Source organism: Meles meles, chromosome 18, assembly GCF_922984935.1.
Source record: "Meles meles chromosome 18, mMelMel3.1 paternal haplotype, whole genome shotgun sequence".
NCBI classification, from domain to species: Eukaryota; Metazoa; Chordata; class Mammalia; order Carnivora; family Mustelidae; genus Meles; species Meles meles.
In genome coordinates, this window is record NC_060083.1 from 19,672,159 (window position 1) to 19,685,613 (window position 13,455).

The 13,455-nt window shown below is 40.3% G+C and overlaps 1 protein-coding gene across 1 annotated transcript in view; it reads left to right on the forward strand.

The window, feature by feature from the left end:
- Nucleotides 1–13,455, forward strand: part of MYO1D (myosin ID) — a 339,305-nt gene that overhangs the window by 143,620 nt on the left and 182,230 nt on the right. The window contains exon 16 of the mRNA XM_045986348.1: nucleotides 6,816–7,023. Coding sequence (XP_045842304.1) covers nucleotides 6,816–7,023 — 208 coding nt within the window. The remainder of the gene's footprint in view (nucleotides 1–6,815; nucleotides 7,024–13,455) is intronic.

A 13,455-nucleotide genomic window follows, 5' to 3' on the forward strand; every position in this document is an offset into this window, starting at 1 on the left:
ACTGGCCATTTTCCTTATTGAAATCAAACTGTTCTTTAGATTTGGTTTTTCATTTTCTTACTGAGACTGTAGAGTTGGAATGTTTTCATAAGCAGAGATGTTTTTCTTCTGAGTCTTGCTTTCAAATAGTGTCAAATTATATTAGAAGGATTGCTAGTTCATCGTTATTACACTTAGAATTCTAGCAACTGCTCGGTCACAGAATTTGGTTTTTTGTTATCACCCATAAAAAAAATCAGCAGACATTAAATATTGGAATGAGCTGGGTGGGACTGGGGAACTATACAATGCGGCTGAACAGAAAATATTTTATCATGAGACAGGGAAAGCCGTGGCAAGTAGCTGGGGTAAGAGAACAGTAAGCAAGCCTGACTCGGGGGAGACCAGGAATTTTGCAAGTGCATCCATGTCTTTTACATGCAACTCAGGAGGTTTTGGTGTGTTTGTTTCTTGGCATGGGAGATGTGCTGTAAGGATTGGAATATGTTCTCTAGTACATGCATAAAAATACAATAGAGGAGATTCAAAGGAACCTGTGAATTTCAAATATGGAGGTCTTAGTGACATAAGCGTAAATCCATTCCTACTCCAAGAACATCCCCAAATAATGTAAATTATCTTTCTTTAAAACCAAGAAAATGCACAGCCACACTCTGGAATCAAGAAGGGGCTTGAGTCTCAATGAACTTGGAAATGCGACTCCCTCCCAAATATGATGTGAAGCAGATGTGAAGACTAAGGTGTAAGCCAAGGTTGCAGTTTTAAGGAAGGACTCCCTTTGCCGCTCAGGAAACCATCCTGAATGTACTGTCTCTGTGGAGGTGGCCATGGCTACAGCACCAGGAGATGGCCGCAATGGCCAGAACAAGGGACATGTCAGTGGTTGCAAGGGGGACATTGTAGCATGATGGCTGACACCCATGAAGCAAAAGTCAGCACGTACAAGAGCCAACCAAGGCCAAGATATACCCAGAAGGGCTCTGTGGAAGTAGACAAGATAGCGGTGAAACATCTAAGAAGTACCAGACCTTGAAGAAGAGACAGTAAGCCCAACAGATGGCAAACCGTACCCCCGAGGAACCAGAGCAAGGAGTAAAGGGCATTGGAATAAGCCTATTTAATATTTTCAGAGAGATAAAGGAGAGAGTTATGGTCCTAGACTAGGAATATGAAGTCAGAAAGAATAATTAGAGATTTGGAAAATGAAAATCAGATTAAACACACCTGAAGAAAGCACCGTCCATCAGTAGGAGAATGAATAAGCAACGGGTCACAGAATCACACAGTGGCTGCTAACCAGCGTTAAAGGGGGTGACTGGCTGATACAGCAACATGAACGAATAGCACATTGTGTCGACAAAGGATGGTCACCAAAGAATACATACTGTATGCTGCCACTTACAGGAAGTTCAAGAACAGATAGAAGTCAGAACCATGGTCAGTTCTGGAGTGGGGGAACTGGTGGGAAGGGGGAAGGAGGCACTCTCTACAATTATGGGGATGTTCTGCCTCTTGACGGACTGTCAGTTTCAAAACTTGTTAAACTGGGGCGCCTGGGTGGCTCAGTGGGTTAAGCCGCTGCCTTCGGCTCAGGTCATGATCTCAGGGTCCTGGGATCGAGTCCCGCATCGGGCTCTCTGCTCAGCAGGGAGCCTGCTTCCCTCTCTCTCTCTCTCTCTGCCTGCCTCTCTACCAACTTGTGATCTCTCTCTGCCAAATAAATAAATAAAATCTTTAAAAAAAAAAAAAAAAACTTGTTAAACTGTATACCTAAATGTGTGCTTTTGACTGTGTGTCAGTTTTACCACAATTAAAAAGAATTAAACTCAACCTCTTTTAAAAAGCACATTGGTAAACTGGAAGATCAAGTTGAAGTGTTCTTGCCGATGTCATCACAAAGACAGAGGTGGGAGGAACTAGAGCTCAGGCGGTATATAAGGTCGATCCCGGAGTGCCAACAGCCGCTCATGAGAGCAGCCGAAGGGAAGGAGAGAGAGAAGAGGGGAGAAGCACTGTTGGAACAAGTAGTGCCCAGGAATTTTCCACAACTGAAAAAAGACAGAAATCTTCAGATCGAAAGAATACACTGAGTAGAAATCATGTGAATTTTTTAAAAAATGAAACTAAGGTACATTATGTTCAGTTTTAGAATGTTAGAGATAAAGGGAAGTACTTAGAGCTCCTGAGAAAAGACAGTACTACCAGGGAATGAGAACCATACAGATATCAGACTTCTCATTTGCAACATTAGATGCAACTAGACGAAGCAGAAGTATCTTTATGGTGAGAGGGGATAAACTTTATACTTGGAATTTTATTTCACGCCAGGACGCCTGGGTGGCTTAGTCAGTTGAGCGGCCATCTCTTGATTTTGGCTTAGGTCATGCTCTTGGGGTCCTAGGATGGAGCCCTGCATGAAGCTTCATGCTCAGCGGGGAGTCTGCTTGAGGATTCTTTCTCTCTCCCCCTCCATCTCTCTCTTGCTATCTGCCCCCACCCACTCGCAATCTTTCTCTCTCTCAAAAAAATCTTTAAAAAAAGAATTTTATTTCATGCCAAATTATCATTCCAGGATGTCAATACAATAAAAATATTTTCTGATATATGGGCTCAAAAACTTTACCATTCAGGGAGGCTCTGAAAAATCTTCTAGACCAAAGGGAAAAATAAATGTGGAGGAGAAAAACGGAATGCAAAAAGTAATATTGAACAAATAAAGCAGTGAAACTTTTTGTTAAGTGTAAACATGTATCCATTGTAAGTGGGAAAAAGTCTTTGGTAAAAATCTGGAACAAAAATGAACATTGGAGTGAGAAGTACAGAGAAGTAAAGAATTTTGTACTGTTTATGGGAAGGATATAGATGATAATTAACTAGACAGGAAAAAACAAGCATATATTTTCATATAAATATACACTTTTTATATATTAAAATTTTTATTTTTTATATATATTAAAAATTTTAAGACAATGTTATTAATGGTGGCTAATGCTTGTGAATTGCTCACTGTATATCCCAAGCACTGTTTTGAGGGCCCTACCTGTAGTAGGTAGGAAGTCACTGGAGGGGACAACCAGATAAGGAGAAGATGGTACCTCCCATTTTTATGCAGATAAGGAAACTTGCCCCAGGTCACAGAGCCTAGTGGAGGCAAGTAGGAGCCCTATTTCAACTCAGGCAGTTGCCTCCGGAGCCCACCATCAGTGCATTGCCTCACTATTGAAGGGATGGCTTTCAAATCAAAAGACAAAATGAAATAAAGAAAACTCAGTCTGTCCAAGAGAAAAACGGTAAAAAGCAACAGCGAGAAGGCACACCCAAGAGAACATGTAAAAGGAGGTGAGACACTGGACACATTCATAATCACAATAAATGTGTTAAACTTACCCTTTACAAGACAGAATTGTAGAAAGTCAAGTCTTACGTAATTGATGATTGTGTAAGTTGAGATTAGGTCCTCCCTAGAATCATCTAGGAAGGGTGCTGTATGAGGCAGTGGGGTATGCATCTGGGAAAATAGCCTGTTTCTACTATGCAGACTGTGTTTATCTTCTGCTTTACATAAAATGAATTTGTTCAGATTGAGAAATGGCCATGTTATTTTGTGATCACACCAGTTGAACTCATTAACAAAACTGTGGGACATGGGATAGGATAGACAGTGTGTATTGATCTAATGATTCTGATGCTGGCAAAAGAAAAAGTAACATTTTCCGCTGTAAATTTTTGCTTCTAGATTCTGCAGATTTTTTTAAAGCTAGGTTTGAACCTTCATTTTTACTTGTCACTTTTCTTTATTTTTATTCCTTTTATCAAAAAACGCCAGAAGGATTTTAAGTGTTCTGATAACCTTAAAAGCTGCTCAGGTCTTTCAAGGAGATAATACTAGTTGTCAGGAAGCAGATGAGTTCAGCTTTTTAATTCACAAGTTCAGGATGCAGGTTTGCGGGAGAACTGGGGTCTTGCTATTTGACCATTGGGAAGAAAGGAAGAACACCTTGGCTGAGCCGTATGGCGGGACTCGCTTCCAGCTTCTGCAGTATGCCAAAAATTTCAAACACATCATGACTACCTCTATGATAGCCCAAATGTTGACTCTTACTCTAGTGTTATGATGAATTGAGGGTGATTCTGATTTTGTTTCCTTTTTTCCACGTGATACTACCTCTCTCTTCATATTTGAACTCTTTCATTCAGTTTCTGTTTATCTCCCAATCTGGCAAGTGAGTAGGTTTTTAAATGTATAGAGAGGAATAATGGGGGTTGATGGTGATGAAAGAAGACAGTCAAAGACTAAAATAAGCAGGAGCCAACAGCAGGAGCCAACCTTTGAAGTAGTAGATGAAAAAGCATTCCAGGTGATGGGAACAACATATGCAAAGATTCTAAAGCAAGAAAGAGGCAACTGCACTACAGGATCCTAAAAAAGGCCAGTGTGATTGGAGTACAGGGCTGAAGGCGGAGAGCAGTAAAAGATGAAAATGATGTAAGGCTCTCTAGAAAAGTCCTGTGGCAGCTGAATTTGCAGAATGAATTAGGGAAGAGCTGGAAGACAATCCAGGAGACTATTGTAGTAAGCTTGACGGTGTCTTAGATTAGGATTGTGGCAGTAAAGATGAGAATTGCTGAATTTTAAATATATTTTAGAGGTAAACCCAATAGGATTTGATGATGAATTAGAGGAAGAGCTGACAGAGAAGAGAAGGAAGTAAATAAAAATTCGCAGGATTATGGGTTTAGTAAGTGTGGGCCCTGAGCAGGGAAAGTAAAAGAGAGATGTAAGACACCTTGAAGATTTATGTAGGCATTAGATGTATGCATTTAAACTCAGAACTCAGAGCTGGGCTATGGAAAATTCATGAATTGAAAACTAAAGTGGGTGGAACAGAGGAGATGACATGGGGAGGTTGTACATGGAAGAGGACCGAATGTGAGCCTTGGGGGACTCCCAACATTTGAGGGTCCAGTAATGGAGGAGCAGTGCCAGAAAATGATATTGAGAAGAAATATCCAGAGAGACAGAAGGAAATCAGGGAGATCGTGCTGCCATGGAAGCTCAGAGAAGAGAGATTCATCAAGAAGAAGGGATCAGGAGCTATTTAGGTATCTCAGCAAGAAATGTGTGAAGCCCAACAAAGACCATTTAAAGACTCCCAGGAGGCACAAAAGTAGACTTGAACAAGCGGAAAGACATCCTTTGTTCTTAGATAGGATGATTCAACATCATAGATAATTCATTAAGTTTAATGAATTTAATGTGGGAACCCATTAAAAATACCAGCAGGATTTTTCTTTCTTGTGATTGTTTCCCCCCTGGAACTATGAAGATTGATTCTAAAATTCATATAGAAAAAAAGCAGACAGGAATAACTAGAACAGCCTTTTAAAAAGAAAAGGATGAGGAGAGACCACCAGGTATTAAAACATACCTGGGGGCTCAGTCAGTTGGGCAACTGCCCTCAGCTGGGGTCGTGGGATCGAGCCCCACATTGGGCTCCCTGCTCAGTGAGGGAGTCTGCCTCTCCTTCTCCCTCTGCCTCTTCTCCTGCTTATGTTCTCTCTCACTCACTTCTCTGAAATAAATAAATAAAATCTTTTAAAAAAAGAAAAAGACATCTCTGATTAAAACCACAAAGGACTGATGCACAGATAGACAGCAATGAAACAGACCAGAATGTGTAGAAATACCGTGAAGTACATATGAAAATGTAATATGTGATTGAAATGCCCTATTAAATCAACGGGAAAAAGATGGGATGTTTTAGTAAATCGTGTTGGAACAACTGGGTGGCCCCTTGTCAAAAGATAAAATTGGATCCGTACCTCACGCCATATACCAAAATAAACCCCAGGTGGTTGGAAGATTTAAATGTACATGACGAAAACATCCAACCGCTAGAAGAACACGTAGGTGAATTACCCTGTAACCTGAATGGGAAGAGGGCCTTTCTTGTATGGATTAAAATTCTGATGTAATATATGGAAAAAATTACTAAATTTGGCTACATGTATTAAACGACTTGGCACTGGGGGGTTTGCAGGGAGTGCTGTGGTTGGCAGCCTTCTCAGGTGGTTGAAGTGATCCCACCTCTTAGTACTCATGCCCTTTGCCATCCCCTTCCCTTGAATGTGGCCTGGCCCTAGTGATATACTTCCAGCAAAATGGAATTTGGCCAACGTAATAGAATATCACTTTTGAAAGGAGGCTGTGACCCCGTGACTTCCGTCTTGCTCATTTTCAGTCATGAAGAAGCTGGATGTGGCGAGCTGCCTTATGAGAGGCCGACAAGGCTGCTTGCACCTAGAAACACAGTTGGTTTTTTGTGTATTGATTTTATATGTGGTTTTCTTTTAGTGATAATAGTTTTCATCTAAAGATCTGCTTCATTTCCTTTGAAGTGAGTCATAAATAATGTTAGTTTTATTCCTTCCCCAATCATACCAGCTTATCTATTTATTGGTCTCACTGCTCTGGCTGGGAAACCCATAATCAAGGCATCTTTGTGTTCCTTCTGTGCATAAAGAGAATTTGTAAATGTTACCTATCTATAAATGGTATTTGCTCTAGGTTCTTGATAAATTAGCCTGTACTAGATTAAGGAAGTGTCCTTCTACCCCAAGTGTAGTACGTCTTTATCATGAAAGAGTATTGTATCTTATTAAAGTCTTTTTCTACATCTCTTAGCAGGTTAATGAACAGAATTCAGTATTTTTTTTCTATCTATGAAGTGTCTTGAATTTATTGGTCTTTCTGTGTCTATTAAGACCAAAAGGTTTTTCTCCCTTAACTTGTACCTCGTTCATTTTTCACACAGATACAAGATGATCTCTGAATTCACCTGGCCCAACCATGACCTTCCTTCAGACAAAGAGGCTGTCAAGAAGCTGGTTGAACATTGTGGTTTTCAGGATGACGTAGCTTATGGGAAAACCAAAATTTTCATTCGAACACCCCGAACACTGTTTACCTTGGAGGAACTCCGTGCCCAGATGCTCATAAGGATTGTCCTCTTTCTACAAAAGGTAATTTTAGATTTTATAAATAGGGATCAGGTCTTGCTTTTATGTTCTTAAAATTTTGCTGGATGTTTTCTTTGACTCAAGAAATGTTCATGATGGTATATTCTTTGTATCTACGCCTCTCTTAGAATGTTTTCTGTTGCCTCCACACATGACAAATTTATTTGGCTGCCTGAGCTCAAATTATTCTGTCCTCAAAATTCAAGACATTTTATCTTCTGATGTTTAAAGTTAGGGAGATGTCTGAAGTAGCCAGCTTTTTGTCTCTGTCATTAGCTGGGTTTCCCCCCCGTCAGCCTAACTGGGTAAAGGACTTTTTTTTTTAAATCTGGTAATTCCAAAGTTTTGCTGACATGTTTAAAATCCCCTGCTCAGCCATCATAACCGAGCACCAGCACTTGACTGAGGAGTGAGGTGCCGACTGGAAGCTCATTAGCTCATAGTAGCACTCGTCATTATTCTGGGCAGGGCCCCCTTCTCACTTCATTCACTCATTCATGTTTTCTTTTTATCTGCCATACCCACATACCCATTTCCGTGCCTTCTAGGTGAGCCATTTTGATTTAAAAAATTATATATGGGGCGCCTGGGTGGCTCAGTGGATGAAAGCCTCTGCCTTCAGCTCAGGTCATGATCCCAGGGTCCTGGGATGGAGCCCCGCATCGGGCTCTCTGCTCAGCAGGGAGCCTGCTTCCCCCTCTCTCTCTGCCTACCTCTCTGCCTACTTGTGATCTCTGTCAGATAAGTAAATAAAATCTTTTTAAAAAATTATATATGTATCTTTTAAAAAATCTTGTGCCTCTGCGAGAGATATGTTTTCTATGGGGTATATACCAGGAGAAAAGCTGCTGGGTCAGATGGTGTAGCTGGCCTGATCGGTGTAAGTTGTGCCTTTTTCCTCCCCAAAAGGACTGTCTGTTTGCACCAACTCGCTCAGGGAGTTACTGTGCCCGCGTCCTGACTAGTAGTGTCCAGCCACCGCAGTTTTGTAAGAGTAGTAGGCTCTGGTACTGGTATCTCGCTGTTGTTTTACTTTGTGTTTCTCTGGTTACCGTTGAACCTGAGCATCTCGCTAAATGCTTATTTGCTCCTTGGGTCTTCCTGTAAACTGTCCTCTGTCCATTTTTCCCCTGGAGCTGGTACCATTTTCTTGTTGATTAGAAGACATTTCCTTGAGTATTTTGGACATGAATCACCTATTCACATTGGACACTTAAAATGTGGTTGGTTGGTTGGTTGGTTGGTTTTTCCTTTAGAGAGGGATTGGGTGGCAGAGGGAGAGAGAGTCTTAAGCAACTGTGCAGCCTGACACAGGGCTTGATCTCATGACCCTGAGATCACACACAACCTCAGACACCCAACCAGCTGAGCCACCCAGGTGCCCTGAAGAGAATTCTTAATTTTGACATTATCAAATTCTTCAATTCTTCGTCTTACATTTTGTTGAGGAGGGCTATCCTTCTCTCCAGGTCACAAAGATGGTAGCCTCTGTTTCCTCCTCTAAACTGTATACTTTTATCTTGCACATTTAGGTCTTGAATCCATCTAGAACCTACTTATATATGTGGTTTTACGTAAGAATCCGGTTTCATTTTATGGACCATCTGCTGAACAGTGTGTCCTTTCCCCATTGATCTGTGGTGCCACTTTTATCATATGTTATCATGTGTATATATTCTGTCTCTGAATGCTTATACAGTTGCCCATTTTTACATCAATGCCACAGAGTTTCTGTTGCAGTGTGGTGTGTCTTAGGGTATGGTAGGGTCAGTCATCTTCTCACTCTTCTTTGTGCAGATGGATTAACCTACACCTAGACCTTTATTTTGCAATATAAATGTTATTGTGTGTTTATTGGGTTCATTAAATTCAACAATAATTTTATTAGGATGGCATTGAATTTATACATTAATTCGAAAGAATTAACATTTTTACAATATTAAATCATCTTAAAAGTACAGAATAGGCTTCTTTAAGTCACTTCTTTGAACTTAGATTAAGAGAGGCCATATAAATCCATGGTTAATTCCTAGATGTCTTATTGTTTTTATTACTGCTGTGAATTTTTTATTCTACATGCCAGTGTTGGTACAGAAAAATAATATGGGCTTATGTTGGTTTGTCTGTATCCAGAAGGCAACCTTTGTTCATTCTGTTAGTTTTTCTGGGTAAATGGTTCTATCATGTGCAAATAATGAAGGTTTTTCTCTTCCCTTCCGATGACCAACATGTTTCTAAGTTTTGCTCTCTATTTGTTTTGCCTAGAACTCAGAAAGTCTTTCAGAGTAGAATACTAAATTCTGTTTCTTCTTGAAACAGTTTCCTTTTGCTAACTGGCTTTTTTTGTATTGCTTTTACTCCGTTGTGTTTTGTGCAGGGTGGGTGTCTGTTTTCTCTCTCCATGGTCAGTCATTTTTTTTTTAAGATTTTATTTATTTATTTGACAGAGAGAGAGATCACAAGTAGGCGAGAGGCGGGCAGAAGGAGAGGGGGAAGCAGGCTGAGTGAGCAGAGAGCCCAATGCGGGGCTCGATCCCAGGACCCTGGGATCATGACCTGAGCCGAAGGCAGACACTTAACCGACTGAGCCACCCAGGCGTCCCAAGAGATACAGCATTAAACCAGAATTTCCGATAACTGACTTTTATATTCCCTTTTTGAATAAAAACAAGCTTTATCTTTTTTTTTCTGATTATCCATTAAGGCATACTTATTGCAAAAACAAATTCAAGCCATACCAAAAAGTGTAAGAGAAATAGTGGAGAATCACCTAAAATCCCACCATCCAGAGTACAAATCATTAGTGTTGTGGTGGTCATCCTTTCTAATATCTTTCTGTGCAAGAAGCATATGTACTATAATACAAATGACATCATAGTTCACATGGTGATTTTTTTATGAGCACCTTTCTCTTGTTTTTTTTTTTTAATAATATTTTAGTATTCTTTTTCCCACATTTACCTTCTCTGCCCACAACTCCTCCCACCAAGTGTGTCAAAAGGTCCCCAAGACCACTTCCAGTTGTGGTGATTCACTAAAAGGATTCACAGGCCTCAGCCTATAGTTGTGAATAAATTTATTTCAGCAATGAATTACAATTATTAATGAATTTATTCATGAATTAAATTTATTACAGCAAAAGGATGCAGAGCAAAAATCAGCAAAGGGAAAAGGCACAGCAGGTAAAATCCAGAGGAAACCAGGAGAAGCTTCCAAAAGTTTTCTCCTAGTGGAGTTGCACAGGACATGCTTAATTCCTGCAGAAATGAACTGTGACAACACATGCTAAGTGTTGTCTACCAGGGAGCCCATCAGAGACTCAGTGCTTGAAGTTTTTACTGGGGACTGGTTACGTTTGCACCCTCTGCCCCACATGTACCGAAATCCCATACTCGAAGAAGGGCAGCAGGTATTATAAACCCCACTGTTTGCACAAGTGGTGTAACCACATTGAGTCACTCTTACCATTTAGGGAAAGTTTTATATCAGCATGTGAAACTGTTTCCAGTCAAGTTAAAAGACACTGGCCAAGGGCCAACTTTGGACGCAGACCTTTCTAGGGATACAGTCTCACGACTGCTGTGTTAACTCCTTTCCAGGTGCTCCCACAGTCTTCCCATAACTTTAATAGACTTCCTTGTACACGTAGGAATCTTTCATCCTATGCACTGAAGACTTCTGTGCACTGGATCCCCCTGAGCAAGATTATTGTTTGAAGGGCGTAATCATAGATATTAACCACTCACATTGTGTAGCCCACAATGTAAGTGAACTTATTTTCCCTGATTTTTTTTTTAACTGCAGTGACTTTTACCAGGCTTTTGAATTTTTTTCATTCTTATCAGTAAGAAATGGTGTCTCATTCTACTTCAATTTTGTGTTCTCATGACTCTTCATGAGGGTGTGTTTCTTGGCCTTTTCAGATTACCTCACCTGTTATTTGCTTATTTGTATCCTTGGCCCAATTTTCTATTGGGTTGTTTACCTTTTGCTTTTAAATTTGTGGGAGCGATTATCTTTAGGTATTGCAGCTATTTTCCTAAGCTATCATTTGTCATTATGGTGTACTCTTCGACATGAAATTTTCCACTTAATATGTCTTATCTTTTTTTTCATTGTGTCTTTGTGTTTCTTCAGAGAAGTTTTAGATCTGGGATTTAGGTTTTATACGTGGTATTATATAAGGGTCCAGCTCTGTTTTGTTCCAAGTTAAAACCCAGCTATTCTAATTCAGTTTATTTAAAAATTCCTCTTTTTTCCACTAAATTAAAATTCCGCTTTTGTCTAATAATAAATTCCCATATATACTTGAGTCTATTTTCAGGACTCACTCTTTTATTCCATTGACAATTCCTGTGCCAATATCCTACTGTGTGATACTGTGTGGCCTTAACATGTGAGAACCTAACGTTCCATGTATTCTCATGCCTTTTCTGCACCTTCGTGGAGATTTAATGGCAAGTTAGAAGTGGCAGAGTCAATGACGTTAACTAAAACCAGAACCTCCAAAATTGTTGTCCTTAAGAGAACAAACCGCAAAACCACAGAGATTACAGAAAAGATGCAGATTGCATTGCTTTCTGATTCATACAAAATGCGTAGGTTCACACTATAACCGTCTAAACCACTGGGTGTGCAGTATCAAGAATTCCAGGTAATCTGTGTAGTGCGTCTTGCTTATCTTCATATATTTGGTCATATTCTTGACATTTTAGGAGATTTGTGAAGTGCTACAAATATCTTTTCTTTATTTTTTTAAAATTTTTATTTATTTGACAGAGAGAGATCCACAAGTAGGCAGAGAGGCAGGGAGAGAGAGAGGAAGAAAGCAGTCTCCTTGCTGAGCAGAGAGCCCGATGCGGGACTTGATCCCAGGACCCTGGGATCATGACCTGAGCCAAAGGCAGAGGCTTTAACCCACTGAGCCACCCAGGCGCCCCTACAAAGATCTTTTCTTTAAAGAAATGACCATCTTAGGGACCCCTGGGTGGCTCAGTCCATTGAATGTCCAATGCTTGGTTTCAGCTCAGGTCGTGATCTCAGGGTCGTGGGATCACACCCGACGTCAGGCTCCGTGCTCAATGCAGAGTCTGCTTGAGATTCTCTCTCCCTCTACCCTGTGCTTGTTCTCGCTCTCTTTCTAAAATGAATAGATGGCTCTTTTCCCCCAAAAAAGAAGAAAAAAAAAAGAAAGAGCAAGCCATCTTAAAAGACCATCTAGAGATCAAAGACTTTTATTGGTTTCATAGTACATAAGTGGTAGCAATACAGGTTCGTGGAGGAAAATGAAACAAGCAAAATTTTATATGAAATATAAATTAATCATGTCGTCTAGTTATGTAATAGTACTTCTTCCATCTTCACGTGTGTAACCACGTATTTATGTATTTATAGGAGCTGGCTTGGTCCTTAATGTGATTTCCTAGAGCTTCTTCCGTCATTTATCTGCTATTACCGGATGTTCAGGATTTTCCCATTTTCCCCTGTCTAGGTCCCACTGCAGTGCACAGCTGTGCTTGCCTAGAGGGGTGCCTGGCCCAGAGTTCAATGCTATTAGTTATTGTTCCTGCTTGTGCTGTTTTTACTACTAGCAAGCGCTTTTCATCATCCTTGATTATTTTCTTAGAATAAATTCTCAGACAGACATTTTTGGTTTAACAATACACACTTTCCAGATTTTCTCTACCCATCACCAGACAGCTTCTGGAAAGATTTATGCTCCCACCCACTGGGGCGTGAAAGAGCCAGCCTCCCTGAAGCCCTGGATATTTTTATCCTTCTAAACACCCTCTCTGAATGACCTAAAACCTGAATGTTTTGCCTGAATATTGAAAAGAGCATGTTGTACAAAACCCCAGCTGTTGTGAACACACCTTTGCATCACTGAAAGAAATGAATCGGGCTAGCCAGTGGGATTTTTTTAAAGGTCACACTTCTGTTCCTTTAGTAATCCGTAATTGCTTCACGTACCCTCAACATCGGTGTCTGTGCGTGTGTTCCTTACACCACACTCGAATGAGAAATCCAATAAGATGGTGTTTCCAGGCAGCACTGAAGAACTATTTAAATTCAGAATTACAGGTGCTGAGAGAGCCATTGTCAGCGCGGCCGAAGCATGTGGTGCTGAGGGGGCGTGTACAGTAAGTGTGTTGTGAGGCTGATCTGTTCACGTTGACTTTGTTGTTGTAGCTTTTTTCCTTCTTCAACTTGGATTTTCCTCATTTTGGCTCTTTTATCATTTACCTTCTGTATGTTGTGTTCATTAATTCTCGGAAAATAAGACACTTATTTGTTGCCTCGTTGGGGAAACCCTGAGGAAAGACTGTAGTTTCTTATACAATTTTAATGAAAATACCACACCAAATGCACTACAAAGAGTCACGATCCTCTAATATTCTGTACACATTTTGTTTAAAATATGTCACTGTCTTAGGG